The sequence below is a fragment of the Protopterus annectens genome, chromosome 12.part0 (genome assembly GCF_019279795.1).
Source record: "Protopterus annectens isolate FY-2018-M chromosome 12.part0, PAN1.0, whole genome shotgun sequence".
NCBI lineage: Eukaryota > Metazoa > Chordata > Ceratodontiformes > Protopteridae > Protopterus > Protopterus annectens.
The window spans coordinates 1,146,922,339-1,146,943,383 of record NC_056746.1 but is presented as its reverse complement, the minus strand read 5'-3'; the positions used below and the strand labels follow the sequence as shown (position 1 = coordinate 1,146,943,383).

Here is a 21,045-nt window from a genome sequence, read left to right as displayed (position 1 = left end):
CCTTTCTCCCCTATACAAGTAGCCATCCCTTTCACCAAAAGAGATCGGTCATCAAGGGCCAGTTGGTGAGAGCATCTAGAATGATTAGCTTGGATGACGAGTTTGATGATGAATGTAGTTACTTAAGAGTATGTTTCTCCACAGAGGGTACCCCGAACCCCTTTTAGACGTGCTCATACAAGAGGTGTCGGATAAGAGACGTGACAGAGTCTATGTCCCACTTTTGGGTGTAAAACCCATTATGTTACCTATAAGTTTAGGTAACATGTTCGATGAAACTAATGATGACACTATTCGAACTACTAGTCATGAGGAAGCAAATACCTTTACGAATTTCATCACTACATTTAGTATACACAGTAATGCGTGTTTAGCTATCCTTCATAAAAACTGGGATCTGTTTAAGATGTACCCCAATGTTTACCAGAAAGTAGGTGAACATCCCAGAGTGACATTTAGGAGAGGGAAAAACCTTAAAACATTACTAGCACAACAAGACATGCCCACTGTTAGAAACCCTGGTATGTATAAATGTTTAAACTGCAACTTTTGCAAACTCGTGGAAACAACTAACTCTTTCCAGATTAGTGGTATACTGTACAAGCTAAAGGGTAGATTTTATTGTAATTCCATGTTTGTTACATATTTAGCAAGGTGTACATCCTGTGCAGCCTTCTATATAGGAAAAACTGAGAGAAGACTACGCGATAGAATGTACGAACACCAATATGCCATTAAGAAATGCAAACTTGAGAACGCATTAGAAAAACATATCTCTTGCCATAAGGATCATGCTTTCAAATTCACTATTATTGATCAAACAAAAATTGACAGTAGGGGTGGCCCGAGACCTCTTAAACTTGAAGAACCAGGAAGAAGGCAAAAAACAACCAGATAAATACAACAACGAGGTCCTTGTCAGCAGAAACAACTCAGCAAAATGTCCTTAACGCAATTTATTTGTAAAAGAAAACAAAGCGTTTTCACCACAGCATTCTGTGGCTTCTTCAGAGGAAGTATAATCTAAAAAAATGCGCTCCATACATATCAGGAAATTCAGGAAGTGACATCTTCCAATTTCCTGAAAACCAGCAGAAATTTTTTTTAATTACATATTTATACACAAAGCCCATGCACCTCTATGCATATCCTCTATTACCATAAAAAATGTGTAAAATTTTTATATAAAAACATGTATATAAAAAACGTATATGAAACATATATTATAAAATACATTTAAATTTAAATGCAAAGGACCAGCTACCCTCAATGGGACAAATATAAACCTACGATTGCAAGTTGCTACTTTTTACTATTATTAACACAATTAACTTGTCTGTTTGAAAGTCTTATCTAAGCCTGCAAACATCATGAATCAAGTTTGTTTAAACCTCAAAAGTGCAAGAATACCCATTTTCTACCAGTAGTAATAGGTGTCATAACTATAATGTTCCAACATAGCTCTATACGTGTAAATAAGTCATTCGCTACACTATTTTTATAACCATGAAATGGCTTCAAGTGAACGAGGACTTGTAGTGTCCCGGTAGTCTATCTAAGATAGCTTTGAACTTGAACTAGCTTGGCAGGTGAGGTTGAATGCTTACACCTACCCGGGCCTGAACGAGTCCTGCTCGATTAGTAGTGTTTTGAAACTAAATAGTCTTAAGAGGTGATGTAATGTAAATGTGTTGGTTTACTAACAACACTTTTTTATTAGTTGTATGTATATTAACTTTTATTGTTGATTGGCTAGGTGTCTCAATTTATTCACACACAATTAATATGTACTTATTTAGTGCTTGTCTATTTAATATATGTAGGGATGCTTTTTAACTATCTCATTTTACCTTATTATCTTAGGGTACAACTAGACATTGCCCTTTTAATATGATTGATGTAATTAGTGACTGATAACTGAGTTTGTTCCATATATAAGGAACTTTTTAACGGTTCTACTTGTTTCTGAAGAAGTCAGCTGTTGGGCTGACGAAAGGAGCTTAAAAACTTGTATTAAAACCTTTACGGTGTTTTAAACTGCATACTTGCTTCCGTTCCTGTTTTTTTTTGTTTTACTAGTCGTTTTGCCAGTTTGTTTATAATCTGTATTATTAGGGTTGGGTGCTATCGGGCCCAGCTATATTTACTACTGGAAATCTTGGAATCAAAACTATTGCAAGTATTTTATCGGTCATTTAGGGCAGATAACTAAACCTCATGAACTGGGATGTACTGTAGTATACGGCTTGACAATAAGGGTACATTATAAATTATTTTGGGGGGGGGGGTTATATTAAACTGAAAATAATACCTAAAGGAACTTCTCCATTAGCAAAACTGAGATGCACATATACAATTGAGAATCAGTATTTGCAAAGTACAGTTCTAGTACGTCACCTAGCTGAAGCAGTTGTTTAGAAAACTGAGGTAGTAGAAATGTGATTTTTCTCTGTTGTAGTATAACAGAGATGAGTATCATCTTAAAATATTTATTTTGTTGTATGAGGTTGGGTGGTTCAATGAACCATATTCACTGGTGTATGTTGCAACAATATTTTTGGCACTTATTTTACTTAAGTCTACTTGTGCTGGAATTTAAACATTAAAATTCAAATAAAGTACAAGGTGTATAATGAATGGCCATGTAGTAAGGAACCTGTAGAAGAGACTCAGGAACATGCCTTTTACCTTTGGCAGTATTAGAGATTGTCTGGACCTAGCTCAGACTAAAATCCTGAGGTTACATGTATTTTTGCAGTCAGTCTTTATATATGTATTATGATTATACAGTTTAGAAGAGAAACCTCTGGAGAAATTTGATCCATTTTTTGGCACTTGTTTAATGGGAAGTATGCATGACAGATATCAATATGTATTATTTAAGTGTACCTAGGATACTCCCTGGGATTACTTCTATCATTAGAAGATGTAGATGTTAGTGCAGTCACAAAAACCTAGTTCAAGGCCTCACAGGGTACCCTGGCCTTGCAAGGCTACAATGCCTTCCACACCTTTAGAAAGCAAAATGAACATGTGAAAACCAAAGGAGGTGGTGTTTCAATCTATATTACAGATAAATTCACCTCCTGTCTAGTTAAACTGGACAACTCCATGGAGTTACTCCAGGTCCAGGTTATGGTGGATAAGACCCCCCATTCAAGTCATAGTCAGTTATAGATACCCCTCCATAGGTCACGACGCCCAAGAAGCTTACTTCACCAAATTGAAGACGATCCAAATTTTACCGAATACATTGGTTATGGGGGATTTTAATTATCCCACCATCAACTTGGAAACCTACACTAGCCCTAACTCGCTAGCGTAAAAGTTCCTTGACTTTGCTAATTCAAATGCCCTAGAACAAATTGGCCATACCCCAACAAGGGGAACAAACATTCTGGATGTGGTCCTCAGCAGCATGTCAAACAGATGCACTGCTGCAACTGTCAGGCCCTCATTAGTTAAAACTGGCCACAAATCAGTCACCTTCGAGCTGGAACTAACACCAGAACTCACAAAGTGTGAAACTAGACTAAAAAACTTTACCAAGGTAAACTATACCCTCCTAGGTGAAGGTATAAATTAATTCTAAGCCCCACCGCAAGCTGGTAGTGGTTACTACGCTGAAGCTTACACTAAAGTCCTGTACAGTCACTTGCATAAGTGTATAAACTTGTCTGTACCAGAAAGAATCAAAGCTAGAGGCTCAAGTAATAAGCTGCCATGGTGGACATCCAGCATCAACAAACCTTACAATAAACACAAAAAATTGCTGTCCAAGAAAACAAAGGCAAGACCCCAACAATGGAAAAGCACACTCCTCTGCCTCAACAGGCAAATAAGACAATATGTCAAATTTTCCAAGGGCTCCTTTGATAGAAACTTAGCACATACAGCTAAGGACAACCATAAGGCCTTTTACAGCTATGTACGTAACTTAAAGGGTAGGTCCCAATCATGTGCAGAACTGGTGGTCAGCAGTATCACACACACACAAACCACACAGAGATAGCAAGCCTACTAGCAGATAGTTTTGGTGAAACTTTCACTCCCTTATCCCCTCCTCACTTACCTAACTTAAAGCAAACCTTCCCCCAATGCCCCCCCTACATATCTGAAGGGTAGGTCCTCAAAGCCTTGTGCAAGGCAAAAAACACATCCTCTGTGGGACCAAATGACATCACAGGTGGTCTTCTAAAGAAGCTAAAACATGAAGTAGCATCACCACTAAATACCCTTTTCAATCACACACAGCCTAACCACAGGCTTTGTTCCTGTGGAATGGAGAACAGCAATGGTTATTCCCCTCCACAAAGGTGGCCTAGCAACAGACCAGGGCTATTACAGACCCATAAGCCTTACCAGCCTCATCTGTAAGGCCACGGAACGTATCATTATGGATTTCATAAGTAAAGACCCAGGTGACCTCCAAACCCTGGATCCTACCCAATTCGGCTTTGTGAGAGGCAGATCCTGCCTGTTAAATCTGGTGGATTCCTTTAAAAATGTGACCAAGGCCACTGATGAGGGCAAATCTGTGCACACATCATACCTCAACCTGGGAAAGGTTTTCAACACAATTGCACATTCAGGCATTACCAATAAACTTAGTAAGCTGAATATAAACCCCTTTGTTGTAACATGGGTTTTCAAACTGGCTCACAAACCAGACGCACACACCACAGCACCCAGCAGACCTGTTACTAGTGGGGTACCACAGGGGTCAGTGCTGGGCTCCCTACTGTTTGGTATATACTTCTCAGAAATTCAGGTAAACTTGGGGGGTTTTGGCTGACCATGTTTGCAGACAACTGCAAACTAGGTACAATCACTGAATCCCCAAATGATGTCAGTATACTCCAGGATGGTTACACGCAGAACGACTGGTGTATTAGTCATGGGCTCAAACTGAACGCAAAAAAATGCATCATCATTCCCTTCGGCACAAACAATGCCCCTCACACTATCAAATCAAAAACAGTGCTCTAAGTACCCACAAAGTGGTAAGGGACTTGGGATCACAAGGTGACTGTGACCTTAACTTTGATCACCATGTGTCTACAGTAGTAAGGAAAGCTTTCTATGTAGCACACTCGATTACTAAAGACATCACCTCAAGAGCAAAAGATATAACCCTCCCCATTCTCGGCACTTATCCATCCCATAATTGAATATAACACCCAATTTGGCATGCACTATACTAAGCACCTGCAGCAAATAGAGAGACCTCAGAGGTTTCTAACAAAGATCGAGGGGCTCCAGCCATACCTCTTAACCACTTAGCTCAAGAAATCCGGACAAAGGCAAAATTATTTGGGGGGCAAAGGCTCAAAAATAGGGACAAATTTTAAATATTGTTTTTATAAACTTAGAAATTTGCTGGAATAACAGGTCTATTAGCAAGCATTTTCTGAAGAATATGAAGCCTGAAACTCAAATGTCTCTCCTTTTTTAGTGATTTCAGTTCTCAAAGATTTGACAGAAAACCACAGATTTTATAAGGAACAGACCAAAATATGAAGCAAAAATCTGAACAGTTGAGAGGAGAGACATTTGAGTTTCAGGCTTCATATTCTTCAGAAAATGCTTGCTAACAGATCTGTTATTCTAGCAAATTTCTAAGTTTATAAAAACAATATTTAAAATTTGTCCCTACTTTTGAGCCTTTGCCCCCCCAAATAATTTTGCCTTTGTCCGGATTTCTTGAGCTAAGAGGTTGAAATGTATGGCTGGAGCCCCTCGATCTTTGCTAAGAAACCTCTGAGGTCTCTCTATTTGCTGCAGGATAGTGGCACAGCACGATGCTTCAGAGATCATCCACGTGCAACTAACAATGGGCAGAACTGCAATTCAAATTGTAGCTTGCTACAGATCACCCACCATGTCCCAAGATCCCCATTCCGCATTTCTGGAAACATAAAGGTCCTACCAAACACACTGATATTGGGTGATTTCAATTACGCAAACATTAACTGGGTGAACTACACAAGTGCTAACTCCCTTGCCCAACATTTCCTAGAATTTATAAACTCAAACGCCCTGCATCAACTGGTCAACACCCCCACCAGAGGTGATAACATACTGGACCTGGTCATCACCAACATGAGCAACCGGTGTTCCACACCAGAGGTCAACCCCTCGCTGGTTAGATCTGACCATAAACTAATCACTCTGGATATCCATATTCCGCCCCCACTCCGGTCAAAGAAACCACCGTGAAAAACCTTTCAAAAGCAAACTTCACGTTACTTAAGACCGAGATGAAAAGTTTCAAATTCCCCATGCTAAAGGATAATGCTGCCCAAGCTGCAAAATCCTTTACTAATGCACTCTACGGGCACCTACAAGAATGCATGGATCGTGCTATCCCAAGCAAAACCAAGACTCACTCCTCCAAGAAAAGGAAACCAGTCTGGTGGACCCATTCCATAAACAAGCTACACAATAGAAGGAGGAAACTAGTACAGAAAAGAGTAAAATCCAAAGAAGGGAAGACATCCCTGATCAGTATCAGCAAGAAACTATGATCCCTCATTAAATCATCCAAGGCTATCTTCGAAAGAAAAATTGCCAAGGACTCCAAAGATAACCACAAGGCATTCTTTAGCTATGTCAAGAATCTAAGTGGCAATTCTCAGATCTGCTAGGAGTTGGTGCAGAATGGCACAAAATACACTGAACTGACTGATATCACCAACATTTTGGCAGACAGGTTCAGTGCAAACTTCACACCCCTCTCACCCTCAAAAGGGCCCATAACAATACCAGAAGAATGTAGTGCCCCTAAAATCACAGACACTCAAGTTAAAACAGCCCTCTCCAAAGCCAAAAACACAGCATCAATGGGACTGGACGATGTCCCAGGCTGTGTCCTACATGAGCTCAAAGATGAACTAACCTCTCATCTAAACACACTGTTCAAACACAGCCTCTCCACAGGCTATGTGCTCATAGAGTGGCACACAGCAACAGTTATTACATCCACAAAGGTAGAGCCACAACAGACCCCGGGAACTATCACCCTATAAGCCTGGCTAGCTTGGTCTGCAAGGCTATGGAGCGCATAATCATGGATCTCATTAACAGAGACATTGGGAACCTCCCAACACTGGACCCTACCCAGTTAGGCTTTTTTAAGGACAGATCATGCCTCCTAACCCTGGTGGACTTCTTTGAGACAGTTACCAAGGCTATAGACAAGGGAAAGGTGGTCCACACAGCCTACCTAGACTGCACAAAGGCCTGCGACACCAATCCCGATTCTGATATTATAGACAAGCTCACCAGCCTGAACATAAACCCCTACTTCAAGAGATGGGTTGCCAATTGGCTCACAGACAGAACCCACATGGTAAGAGTTGCAGGAGCTAGGTCTGACTCTAAACCGGTTACAAGTGGCGTTCTCCAGGGCTCAGTCCTAGGACCCCTCCTGTTTGGCATATACTTCTCAGAGGTACAGGCAAGCACAGGAGGACTATGGCTGACAAAGTTCAAAGATGACTGCAAACTAGGGGCTATAACTGACTCTCTGGCTGACACAGACATCCTCCAAAAGGGTCTCACTGAGACAGATACCAGGAGTCAAAACCATAGCCTCAAGCTAAATGCCAAAAAGTGCATAGTCATCCCCATTGGAAAAAACAAAGTACCCACAAACTACCACATATGTGTTAGCTTCCTAAATACGGAAGACGTAATAAGGGATCTGGGGACCCAAGTAGACAGTAATCTCTCCTTTGATAATCACATTGCCAAAGTGGTTAGAAAATCCTTCTATGTGGCCCACCTAATCATAAAAGGGTTTGCATCCAGATCAAAACGTCATTGTGCCCCTCTAGGCATCAGTCATCAGACCCATCTTAGAGTACAACGCCCCATTTGGGATGTACCTTACAAGACACCTGCAACAGCTGGAAAGACCACAGAAGTAACTCACCAAGAGGATCACTGGCCTCAAACGGATGCCCTATGCAGCTTGACTGAAGAAACTCCAGCTGTACTCTGTTGCATACCGCCTACTCAGAGGTGATCTCTGCCTGACATACAAAGCCATGTCCAACCCATAATTGATGGACATGATCCACCTAAAGAAAACCATATCCCCTCAAGCCACACGCTCTAGGGATCTAAACCTCATCACAACAATAAATAGGACGTGCTGGAGGGATAGATTCCTGTCCCAGAGACTTCCCATCCTCTGGAACAAGATTCCATTCTACATTAGGCAGAGTTCCTCACTAACACTCTTCAAGAGAAACCTTGACGAGTGAATGGGAAACAGAAAGTTTACCATGGGGATCACTTCAGCGGCTCTGCTGGACAGAGGCACAGGGAAAGTACAGTTGTGTATACTTACCATAAATGTAGATGTTCGACTGTATTCACTGTTGCAGTCCTAACTAATGGGTTATCCAGCTCCCAGTAGCCCTCGATCAGCCAGGATACCAAAGGTAAGTAAAAATGACATCAGCTGCTGTCGGTTATAAAGGACGTCAGGGCGTCCAATACAAAAGGAGGCAGCCAATGTCACTTCCTCAGTCTTTCTTGCCACAACAGTCAGAAGCCCCCAGAAATAAGGCTAAATCAAATGCAAATTTGGCAAAAAATATCCGATTCAGCCTGCACCTCAGGGAAAGGGAACAGGAGACGACCAAAAAAGGGGGAAGGAGGGAGGGAAACCAGGACTGCAACAGTGAATACACTTGAACATCTACATTTATGGTAAGTGTACACAACTGTACTATGTTCATCATGTTTCCCTGTTGCAGTCCTAACTAATGGGTTGATTACCAAAGCCCAGAAAAAATGGAGGAGGAACCAACAGAATCAAGGTTTGGAGATAATGCCCTGCAAAACAGCAGTGGCAAACCCTGCCCTGGCTCTGGAAAACAGAAGCAAATTATAATGTTTTGTGAAATTGTGAACAGAAGACCATGTGGCATCCTCCAAAATATCTTTAGTAGGGACACCCCTTAAAAAGGCTGCAGAAGTGGAAGCTGCTCTAGTTGAGTGGGTCCTAAGCCCTTGAGGAGGAACCTTGCCATGAAAGGAATAACAAAAGCTGATGCAATGTGCAATCCACCTGGAAATGGTATGCTTAGAAATAGCCTTGCCCTGAGCTCCAGGGACAAAACTGACCAATAGCTGTGCTGATTTCCAAAGGTCTTTAGTCCTGTCCAGTTAAAACCTAAGCTGTTTGTGCACATCAAGATAATGCAGGATCCTTTCACCTCTATTTTGAGGATTAGGAAAGAAGGTAGGATGGTGTATGGACTGATTAAGAGTCAGGCTAGAAACCACCTTAGGCATAAAGGAGGGGATTGGTTCTCAAAGAGACCCAGTGTGTATGGAAAATAATAAAGGGCTTCACAGCCATCAAAGCCTGCAGCTCCGAAACCCTCCTTGCTGAAGTTATAGCCAAGAGGAAGGCAGTCTTCCAGAAGAGAGAAACTTTAAATCTGCAGTGGCAGCTGGCTCAAAAGGAGGAAGAGTGAGTTTCTCTAAACAAAATTAAGACCCCAGGCTGGAGTAGGTCCCCTTCTGTGAGGTTTTAAGTTACAAGCAACTCTGAGAAACATTTTCATCAGGGGAGGAGAGAAAATGGGTTGTTCAATGGAAGAATGAGCAGAAATGGTTGAAGCATGGAGCTTGATAGAGGAAAAAGAAAGACCACCCTGAAGCAATTCAGCCAGATATTCCAAGATCAGAGGAAGCCAGATATTCCAAGATCAGAGGAATGGTAGGCTGAGAAGACGATTACCCTCTAGCCTGCATCCAATGAGAGAACCTTTCCCATTTGCCAGTGTAGGACTTCCTAGTGCTAGGCCTCCCTCAGCACATCAACCACCTGCTGGGGAAGGGAAGAAGATAAGGAAGGAGTCATACAATGAGCCATGCTCCCAAATGAAGGGACTGAAGATGAGGATGCAGAAGGATTCCCCCTTCCTGAACCAAAAGATCTGGCTTCAGAGGAAGATGCCAAGGAGGAAATTTGGAGAGACTGCAAAGCAGTGGATACCAAGGCTGTCTGGGCCAGTCTGGAGCAATGAGAATAGTCCTTGGTCATTCATCCCTGATCTTCAATAATACCCTGGGTAGAAGAGGAAGAGGAGGGAAGGCGTAAACTGATAGCAACATTCAAGGGAAGGACAGAGCATCCACTCTCCAGGCTCTGCTGTGATGCTGTCTGGTGCAAAAGAGAGGGAGAAGATGGTTGTCTGGGGAGGAGAAAAGATCCACCTGAGGTGTTCCCCAACATTGAATGATGCTGTAAAAAACTGCTCTGTTCAGTTGCCACTCGTGAGGATCCAGGGTTCGCCTGCTCAACTGGTCTGCCAAAACACTGAGCGTTCCTGGGAGAAACTGAGCTAGAAGATGAAAGTCCAGGGATGCTGCCACGGACCAAAGATTCATGCTTTGTCTGCACAGGGGGTAAGAGTGCTTGTTGATGTACCACATGACTACGGTGTTGTCTGTTCTGACAAGCAGAGTCCCTGGAGAAAGAAGATGCTTGAAAGCCAGTAAGGCCTGTTGAACTGCAATCAACTCTTTTAGATTTATGTGCAGGTGCATCTGCTGGCCATTCCACTGTCCCTGTATGCATCTGCCATCCAGGTGAGCTCCTCAGGCATAGTCCGATGCGTCTGTAGTCAGAACTTGAGTGGCAGGTGGTGTCCGAAAGGGCATGACTTTGTTTTGTAGACAGGTTGTTGCCCACCATAGAAACTCCATCTGCAGAGATGGAAGCAGAGGGATCATCATATCCAGGTCCTGTGTGTGTTGACACCAAATGTTCTTGAGGTACCATTGCAATTTCCTCATATGCAGTCTTGCATACGGAATCATGAGTATACAAGATGCCATGAATCCCAGAGCTTGCAGGTATTTCCTTGCAGGGAGCTGGGACAGGCTTGCCAAGTCATTGAAGTAAACAAAAAGTTGTCTGCTTCTCCTGGATGAGATATATCATCCGGGCGACTGTGTTCAGACTCTCTCCCAGGAATGTTATCTCCTTGGATGGTACCATTTTTGATTTTCCCTCATTGAGAGTATAACCCGGGGAAGAGAGAAGAGTCTTTACAAATTCCAGATCCTTTAATAGCTGTTCCTGAGAACTTGCTTGAATCAGACAGTCATCCAAGTATGGGTAAATCTGAATTTTCTTCTGCCTGCAAAAAGCAATGACTGCGGCCAGGCATTTTGTGAAGACTCTGGGAGCAGTAGATAAGCCAAAGGACAGAGCAGAGAACTGGTAATGTTGCTTGCCCACTCTGAAACAAGATACTGCCTGCAACTTTCCCTGCTAGGGATGTGCAGATAAGCCTCTTTGAGACCCAAGGTTACCAGCCAGGAATCCTTCTCTAGCATTGGCAGCAACTGATGCAGAGTGGGCATTTTGAACTTTGGAATTACTAGAAAAGAGTTCAGAATGGAAAGATCTAGGATAGGACACCAGGTGCCTTATTTTTTCCGAACTAGGAAAAGCCTGTAATAAAAGCCATGGCCTACCTGTTGAGCAGGAACTGATTCTATTGCTCCCAGATGAAACAAAGACAAAAATTTGTTTTTCTACTTCTGCCCTTTGGTTTGGAGGAATGTCTGGGAATCCCTTGGGAGCTGGAAAGGTGTGAAAACAAAACTTGTGCCCCAGGGACACCGTTTTGAGAACCCATTTATTGTCTGTGATAGAGGCCCAGACATCTGAAAAAAGGGCCAACCTTCCCCCTAAAGGACTCTCCATGGAAGCAAGAACAGGCAGAAGTTGCAAAAAGGAGAGTGTTTCAATTAAGATGCAGGCTTGGAGCTTCCCACCGTAGAAGAAAAAGCCTGCCACCACCTAGACCTTTGAGGGGTAGCTGTCTGCACCCTAGAAGATTTGTAACCTCTAGTCCTGGAACTGTTCTGTCTGCTGGTATCAGGAAAGGTCCAACTCTTGGAAGGGTAGTTCCTGCTAAAGCGAGGGTGTTGAACTTGCAGAAAATCCTTAACAGTTTGCATGGACTTGGCCTTATCCTCCATCTTCTTAAGTACCTCCTCAGCTTTGCTTCCAAAAAGATTGTCCTTATACAAAGGTACATCCAAAAGCTTAGCCTTGACAGGTTTTGGAAGAGGCTGTTCTATGAGCCAAGCATGGCTTCTAATAACAGATCCAGTAGCCGTAGACCTACCGGAGGCCTCAAGGATGTCAAAACCACAATGCAAAGAATGCTTATTGACCAGAGTGGCTGAATTCAGTAAATCCTGCATATCTTTACTCTCTGCCAAAAGAGGTACATTTGCTATTTTGACTTAATAGCCTCCAAAGTGTGCTGCTGGTACTTCAGCATATGAAAAAGGCAATTGGTAGCCCTAATAGCTACGGTGGCAGAGGTATAAACTTTCTTGCCCCACCTATCTAGGTTCCTAGATTCCCTGTCTGAAAGAACAGGATTCCTAGTAACAGTGGCATTAATTACTTTACGGCCCTGATAAATAACCTCTGGATCTGCCAACAGGTTCCTAAAGAGAAATAGATGAGAATCAGGGACTCTGTAGTACCTGTCAGGTTTCCTGGGAGCAGGGGGAACTGAATTTGGAGACGAGCAATTTTCCAGAAAAACATCATCAACAACTTCCAACACAGAGGGAATAGCCAGAGGCTTATGCTGAGGTAAATCCAGAAACTCCCTAATCCGTTTCTTAGATTGGGGATAATCCTGGCTTTCCCATTTAAAATGTTCCCTGAGGGTATTTAAAGTGTCGCCAAAAGAGAAATCCTCTGGAGGAGAGGCCGAAGGGATGGACTCCTCTGCATCTGAATCCTCAAAGAGAAAAACCTAAGAAAATTCCTCTTCCTCAGCAGAAATGCTGGAAGAATCAGATCCTGAACAGGACAAAACCTCAGGAGAAGCATCCCTACTCCTTTTAGGAGGATGAGGCTGATAACCGCTAATAAGAGTTAACAAGTCATTAGCCATTTGACCCATTTGGGATTGAGGGGAACTCGAAGGAACTGGAGACTGCTTTTTCACAGACTTACAAATGGGAGGTTTACCTGCAAGCCTGAAGGACTCGGGAGGCCTGGCAACTGCAAAAGGAACAGCAAGAGTTGAAGAAAGAAGTTTGCTGTCTGAGTGCAAAATGGAGGCCTTGGACCCTGGAGTCAGCTTAGCGGTACCGGCTCCAGCAGAAGAGACAACCGGCAACAGGTCAGAAGACAAAATGGAGGCCGAAAGCCCAAGGGACTCAGACTCAGTCAAGGCCTGCAGTTGTACATCTGCGGACTGCAGGGACTGCGAAAGCGTCTCACTGGCTCCCGCCTGACTGATGACCAACTTAACCTCATCTGAGTACTTAGATTTCTGAGGCCTGTCACAGTCCTTGTCCTTACACTTTTTCAGAATATCAGAAGCCTGAAGACCGGAGGATGGCATACCAACAAACTTAGGCCAAATTCCAAAATGCCTAGCCAGAATCTTAGCCTGACGACGGATGGTACGCGGATTAAAGGAGGGACAAAGATTACAATTGGGAACGTCGTGGTCAAGGCCTAAACAGATAATTCAATAGGAATGAAAATCTCTATGGGGAATCTGCTTTCCACAGGTAAGACAATTATTAACCTTTTCTGACATTCGTTAAGGTAAGAAAAAAGGATTCGCAATGGGGTACTTAGCTTGTAGTAAACATCAACTCTTGTAGTCAGAAAACCAACCAAGGTAATCTGACGACCGGCACTCATACATGAAAAGCTTCTGCTTTGGGCTCCGTGGCAAGGAAGACTGAGGAAGTGATGACGGCTGCCTACTTTTGTATCAGATGCCCTGACGTCCTTTACAATCGATGGCAGTCGATGTCATTTTTACTTACCTTTGGTATTCTGGCCGCTCGAGGGCTACCGGGAGCCAGATAACCCATTAGTTAGGACTGCAACAGTAAAACACGATGAACATCTAATCTAGGGGGTGGCAAAAGCCAACACATTCTGGCTAGGTTTATAAATGCCTTTGGGCAGATAGCCTAATACCTACCTATGAGCTATGTCTCCAGCATGTGCTTTACACAGACCGATTAATGCATAGTTCTTTTATGATGCAATCTCAAACTGAATTAACTTGATATTAGTGAAAGAGAACAAATGAAAAGGTACTTGATTCCTACTTTTTCAAAAAAATGTTTTAAGCACCATTTTCAGATGAATATGAAATTACTTATTACAACTTATTTAAAACTTCACATGGAACTCAAACCACAGAGTCATGGGAAGAAAGTTTGACACCCTGCCCTGAGATTTTCAAATTTAGTGCTAATTGTGGGTACTATCATTCTAATTAAATGCAAGGAAAACATTGTATGAGAGGGTACAGCTTGATAATTTCATATTCTAAGGACAGAGTACACTGAGAGAGGGAAATTATAAGCATTAAACACAATCACATCGCTATGCCGATGCCGGTCAGGTCTTATTTCTTTTTTCGGGGGGGGGTAGAACAAAATTAAGAAAAAATAGAAATAGTTTGCAGTATTTCAGGGATTTTAATTTATTATAGAATAACAAAACACATATTTTTTCAGTTTCAAGCTGTAGAGTTTTATGTTAAATACAAATTGTAAAATTTGGGGCACAGCAAATGGGAATGCATACCATCCCAATAACATGACAGATGCAGTTACCACTATGTTTAAAGCAGTCACATAATTTGAGCTATCTTTGGAAGACAAGTAATAATCTGAAATAAGGTGCTTGGTTCCCTGGGAGGAATTGTATAAAACACAACTGGAGATGGACTGCACATGGATTTAGTATTTAAATGGTGAGCTCTTGTCTGCGTAGAAGGAAAACTGTCTGTATTTTATTATAACGTGTTGAAGAAAGGAATGGTGATAGCATAACAATAAAGAAAATAACATTTTTTGAAAAATGTTGAGATTCAAAGCAATGGTAACATACAGTTTTTTAACGGATAAATTTACGTTGTAAGATGTTTTTATGCATCTTACTGAGACAGAGATCAGTTTCTCATATCAGCTAATAAGACGTGAAGGTGTGCTAAACAAAGATAGAGGGGCAGTGGCATTTAAGGCAACCAAGTAAATATTCAGCTCCTTTTTCTACTACAAGCTATCTTCCATAAGATAGTCACTCCATCATATAAGGATGCAGCAAAATGTGTATACACACACACACACACACACACATGCATGTATGACCTTACATAAATCAGCATAGCAGTCCACCATTTCACTGCTAGCTTAATGACTGCAAGAGTACAGCCACATATGATAATGCAGAATCACATCAGTACTTTCCTGTAAACAACTCTTCAAGTCAAGGTTAGATTTCTAAGAACGCCACCTTTTAGTTCATTAATGATTATTTTGACAGTTTGTCTGCCTGCATGAAACAAACCAAGAAAGTATGAGCCTTCTTTCCTGTATGACTTGTGTTTTGAAGCTATCTTTCTAGAGAGGGATGTGCAGCTGTTAACACTTCCTCTTGAAAGAGATCAGTTTCCTCACACCTGGCCTTTGCTATTTCCTCATCCTGTTTGCTTAGCTCACCCTGTGCACTAACAAAACAAAATGACAACAGATTAAAATACTATGATTGGCCTGTCTAAGTTGCTGTTGGAACCAGACAGCTTCACACGTGCATGCAGAAATATCCTACTAATGTGCATCTGCCATTAGAGAATAGTCAGGATTAGAGGTACAGTAAACAAGGTTTGCTGTTCAGGGAGTATTGCCTAGTAGGTGCAATTTTAACTGTGACAATTTTTGTGTTGATATTAGCAGGGGTGTGTGGGGTTTTTTTCAATCCTTTGTGTATAGATATTTACATTTTCAGTGGAAAAAGGTTGATCATTGTAGGATCGGCAACTTTCTGTTTCGAAGGAAGGTTATGCTTCCATACATAAAGACATACATACACACGTGTATATGTATATGTAAGTATATATATATATATATATATATATATATATATATATATATATATAGATATATAGATATATAGATATGTTCCTTGTGGTTCCCAATCAAGGTTTTTCCCATTGTCATTGGTCTCAGTTACTCTCCACACCTTCAAGGTCACTAAACATCATACTCATTATTTATCATTCAGTGGGCACAGAATTTTCTGCTGCTTCCTGAATAATTATTAATGTAGAAAATTAGATAAAAAATTCTTCTTGAAAGTCTTAACCATTACCATCAAATCAAATATTGTAATTACATTGTTATAAGACTACACTTGTCACAGACCTAAGGATTTTGCTCTGCCAAGGGATGTCTCACATTGGGTATTACACTGTGGTTAGCATTTTGAACAGTATATTTAAAGGAGCTAAGACTGACCAGTTTATCCAGTTGAGCATTTGTTTGCACTTAAATACAGTAGAATTACATGTGCTACCTTCATGTAACCCCCCCATCAGACTTTTACACTAGCCACTGTCATCCTGCTAATAGCCAGTCTAGACCTACACATTAAGTATACTGAGAATTAACATATAGTTTGTCTGTACAGATAGGTTTGCTCTTGCACTGGAAGCATTGCTCAGTTTAGGTCTACTACCCTTTCCTGCATCTTCTCTATTAATATTCTTTTACATGCCCCCTAAAACAGTTAACAGATTTACTGAATAATATAAAGAAAGCTAAAATATTTTCACTTACTCATTTGACTGTTTATAGAGGAATCTACTAATGGAAGTAACTTGCATGTGCCATTTTCACTGGAAACTTCAGGGAAGCACTGAATTCATCCCACAGTCTAACAAATCAGAGTGCGGCTAGCTTTAAATAAAATTAGCAAAGAGATGACAGCAAACTGTTCACTACATACACAAAGGGAAAGCACAGACAACCGAAAAAGAAGTAAATGTATCAGCTGGAAGTTGAGTACCAGAAAAACACGGGTCTCTATCACGTTGTCGAAGTTTTACAACTTTGAACGCTATATTGTTGAAAAACAAAATAAAAATAATAAAAAACATACCTGACAGTTGTAAGCAAGGGGGCAAGCCCCCCTGCACCCCCTCACACTCTTTAAATATACCAACTCCAAAATCGTGCTACAATGTAGTAAAGGCAAATCATCCCTTTCCGCACTGTACTGCATTGTAGTGCAGTCTCAGAGTTGGTATATTTAAAGAGCGGGGGGGTTGCATGGGGGCTTGCCCCCCTGCTTACAACCGCCAGGTAATTTATTTATTATTTTTATATTTTTAAGTTTTCAAAGTTTCACAACTTCGACCATACAGCGTTTGAAGTTGTAAAACTTCGACAATGTGATACAGACCCAAAAAACACTTGTTTTCATTCTGAGTGATAATTGAAAAACATTATAACCAGTATATAAGTGCTTATAAACCATGTTTTTGGTGTTCTTTCTCTTTCTTGATTATACATTGTATAATATGACTTTCAGATACTAGTTTCTTGAAGTTAATTAATATGACTCCATGTAGTCTGTCTACACTGAGGATCAGTGCTGTTATTAATGTTCCCCTTGTGATACTGGATGTCCTGCGACAAAATCAGCACTGTAAGTCAAAAAAATGTTTACCATCCTGGCATGATACTTAACTCCTCTAGACAGTATAGGCAAGCAGTTACAATTTAGGTTACAGAGAATAAAACATGCAACTCGAACTGCTGTGAAGTTATTGCTGCATGCAGGTAAAGTTAATATGTTCACATGCTTTATTTGGCTACCTTAACAGTGACCCACTAGCAGTTCAGAAACTGTGTGTTAAATTCTGCACTACTGTAGTAAAACATGAACATCTTGCTCCAGCAAAGTTTTATTTATATAGCAAGCAGTTTGAACCTGTTCTGCAGAGGAAAGCCTTTTAACTTTATTGTAATACATTGAAAATGCTAACTATTCTCCAAAATCAAGAGATAAATAACCTTGTTATAGTGGAGTTGATGAGTATGAAAAACTCAGTTTATAATTTAACACAGTTTGTGCTGTTGCACTTACCGCAGCCACAACAGAACTTCATGGAATACCAGCCAACAGCTTTAAAATTGTAACTCATCTCAATGGGATCCAGAAGTAAAGTTTACCACTAATCAGACAACAGCTTTAAAAGATATTAATTTACACAACATACACATTTTTGTTTTAACTGGTAAAATTACATAATTTTATTACTGGATCACAATTCATTTATGTGCTTGTGAAACAGATTCAAGAAATGTACCTCCCATGCTTCAAACTTGAAGTGAATTTCTGGAACACACAACAACTTGAGTTATGACTTGAGACCTAGATATCCTTATTCAAAACAGATTAAATTTAATTATCATCAGTTTTTAAGTTGACCATGCCCAGAATTTTCTGGCATTGCCTAATGCTGCCGTATATCTGCATACCAGGGGTCTTCCACTGCAGTGTTTCAACTACATCAGCATCATCTTCATCACTGAGAATTAAGACCTACTCCTACTAAACTGATAAGTTAGATTAGTGATGTCACTGTGAACTATAAGGATTGCTTCTTCTGTTTCTAATTATTTTCTTTAAAATGATAATGTAGACACAGTAGTTATATGCCACGTCGTTTTCATTTATTGGTAATCTCTGCAGACCTGTGGAATAAATTAGTTTGACTGCCTTGCTGTAGTAAAATAAGGATGATTCAGCTGCTAAGATTTCTTTTATTTTTTTCAGGACTGAAACCAGCCGTTGTGGTGGGCGTCACATTTGGTGCCTTTTTGATTGGAATGGCTCTTGTTGCTGCACTCATTTTAATTTACATACGTACCAGTAAGTAATGACCTCAATGTTTTCATCCAATTGTTATAACAAAGTTTTACTAAAACCACATATTTGCCAAAATCTTATTTCAGTGGAATCACAGAGGTTGCAGACAGCTTTGTCTATGTAATGTTTTGAGATAAAACAGTGAAAGTCCTTATTCACATTACTGCATGACAGTTTTAAGCAGGCCCAAATGATGATGACTGAAAGAAAAATGGGTGAAAATGAACACTTCAAAGAAACTGAAACTTGTAGCGAAATATACAAAGGCTTTTCATATACAGCTATGTACATATCATGGCGAGGTCTAAAAATCATAGAAGGCATTGTTTTTTACCGTTAAGGATTGTGCAGGTTCAGAATGAAATGTTTTAAGTTGAGGAGGTGTGGAGAAAGTAAGACCTAAGTCTGCTCTTCACAAAAGGAAGCAGGACTATTCAACCCCAGATGGTTCGGCAATCTTTGACATTTTCAGTAACTATGTGAATGCATGAGCAGTATATAACATTTTTTCTTTTTTATGTCAAAATATCTGTGGCTTATTTATTTCTTGCTTTGCCATTTCAGTGGGGTCAAACCATCCAGAGTCAAACTGTCCAGGGTCAAAACGTCCCGTATCCTCACAAACTGAGGATGCTGTGTGCATAGGTCCTGTCATGCCAACTTATATAGTCCCCATGACTGCATCTGAAATTATATCAAAGCAATGTTACACAGAAATGCCAGTATCAATAGATGGTAGTTCAACTTTTCAATTTCAGCTTTATTCAGTTCAGCTAAACTGTGTTCAGGAATTTGATGTGGTTTCTTTATAAGGGTTTCAGGATATGTAATGGTTTCAACTGCAGCCTTTAGCTAGCAGTAAATTGCCTCTCTATCTCCCCTAGCAAAAATGGAGTATTAGTCAAGAATGGAGCTCAGAGAGGAGGCCCGCAAAGATATGCCAGTCTTATGGGCTAGTTGGGTATGTGCTTGGAGAAGCTCATCACTGCTTACCCGATTTATGTGTTTATGTCACCACAATGAAGGGACATGTAGTGATATCACCACAATGAAGGGACATGTAGCCTAAGTTAAATAAACATTAGTTGCAGTACAATAGTGCCACCGTGTTCTATCTCACTTTCCTTGCTTGGCAAGTTTTGCACCCACTGAGCTTGATGTGGAGATGGCCAGCTTGACTATCAGGTGGTCTCTTGAAAGGGAGGCCCTCCCAGAGGGGGGTCACACTAGCGGGCTGCTAAGGATAGGACTTGCGGAGAGAGGGCAATAAGGACATACAAGGAGGGGTTTGAAGTCGTCAGCAACAACAGACCAGGAGAAAATGAGCAAACAAATTATTTAAGTCATTAAATCTAGGAATTTTGCTTGTGCATTTTCTTCCCTAGACAGATACAGAGTTGGGGATAAAGGGTAGTTTTTTGCAATATTTTCTTCTGTGCTTCATGACATTTTTTTATATGGCAGCTGTGGGAAAGGGACAGTATAAAACATAGAGGAAAACAGATCAACTTATGAGAATTTTGTCGTCCCCCCCCACACACACACACACACAATGTTCTACTACATTCCTGGGTGATTTATTTAAACTGGTTTCAAACATGATTTTATACATCTCAGCATTAAATGCACTAAAGTAAATAACCCTTTTCTTCCCTTGAGTAGACTTAGTTAGGCATCTTCTCAGCTTTAAGGTTTACTCCTAACCTCCAGATGCCATCGGGATGTACTTTATATTACTGTCTTCTTGTGGCCATGTGTTTTCTTCAGGATTCTCTCATGAATGACCAAATATCCATCACTTGTATTTTAAAACTGAAATCTTTAGAAAGGTGATGACTGCAATATGTTGTCACTACATTATTAGTATGTAAAAAAATCAGAAGCACATGTATAAACTAAATTAAATTTTGTTGTAATTCATGTAGCATGTAGATTACTTAGAGGTAACTTATGCCTGGCTTACAAGGCTATCTCTGACCCAAAGCTAATGGAAATGTTGCACATCCGTAAGTCAAATGGGACTAGAGTTGCCAATTCCAGGGACCTCAATCTAGCTTCTGACATAAACAGGACCTGCTGGAGACACAGCTACATCTCAGAGGTTGTCACTCCTCTGGAATAGACTTCCAATCCATGTCAAGCAGAGCACCTCCATAACCGTGCCTAAGTGCAACTTGGATGGGAAGCCATAAATTTCTGCCATGGATTGCTCCTGCTCCTGCTTCCCTCTTGGACATGGGTAGTCCTTGCTAGACAAATCTTGGGCATAAATGATATCTCTCATCTAGTAT

At 40.9% G+C, this 21,045-nt stretch overlaps 2 protein-coding genes across 6 annotated transcripts in view; one reads left to right on the top strand and one right to left on the bottom strand.

Moving 5' to 3' along the window:
* Window positions 1-21,045, bottom strand: part of LOC122817037 (transient receptor potential cation channel subfamily C member 4 associated protein) — a gene marked incomplete in the record, with an annotated part of 2,826,501 nt that overhangs the window by 2,162,154 nt on the left and 643,302 nt on the right.
* Window positions 1-21,045, top strand: part of ENG (endoglin) — a 730,651-nt gene that overhangs the window by 698,028 nt on the left and 11,578 nt on the right. For all 5 annotated transcript variants that reach the window (XM_044090171.1, XM_044090170.1, XM_044090172.1 and 2 more), the window contains exon 15: window positions 18,662-18,757. In XM_044090171.1, the coding sequence (XP_043946106.1) occupies window positions 18,662-18,757 (96 nt within the window). The remainder of the gene's footprint in view (window positions 1-18,661; window positions 18,758-21,045) is intronic.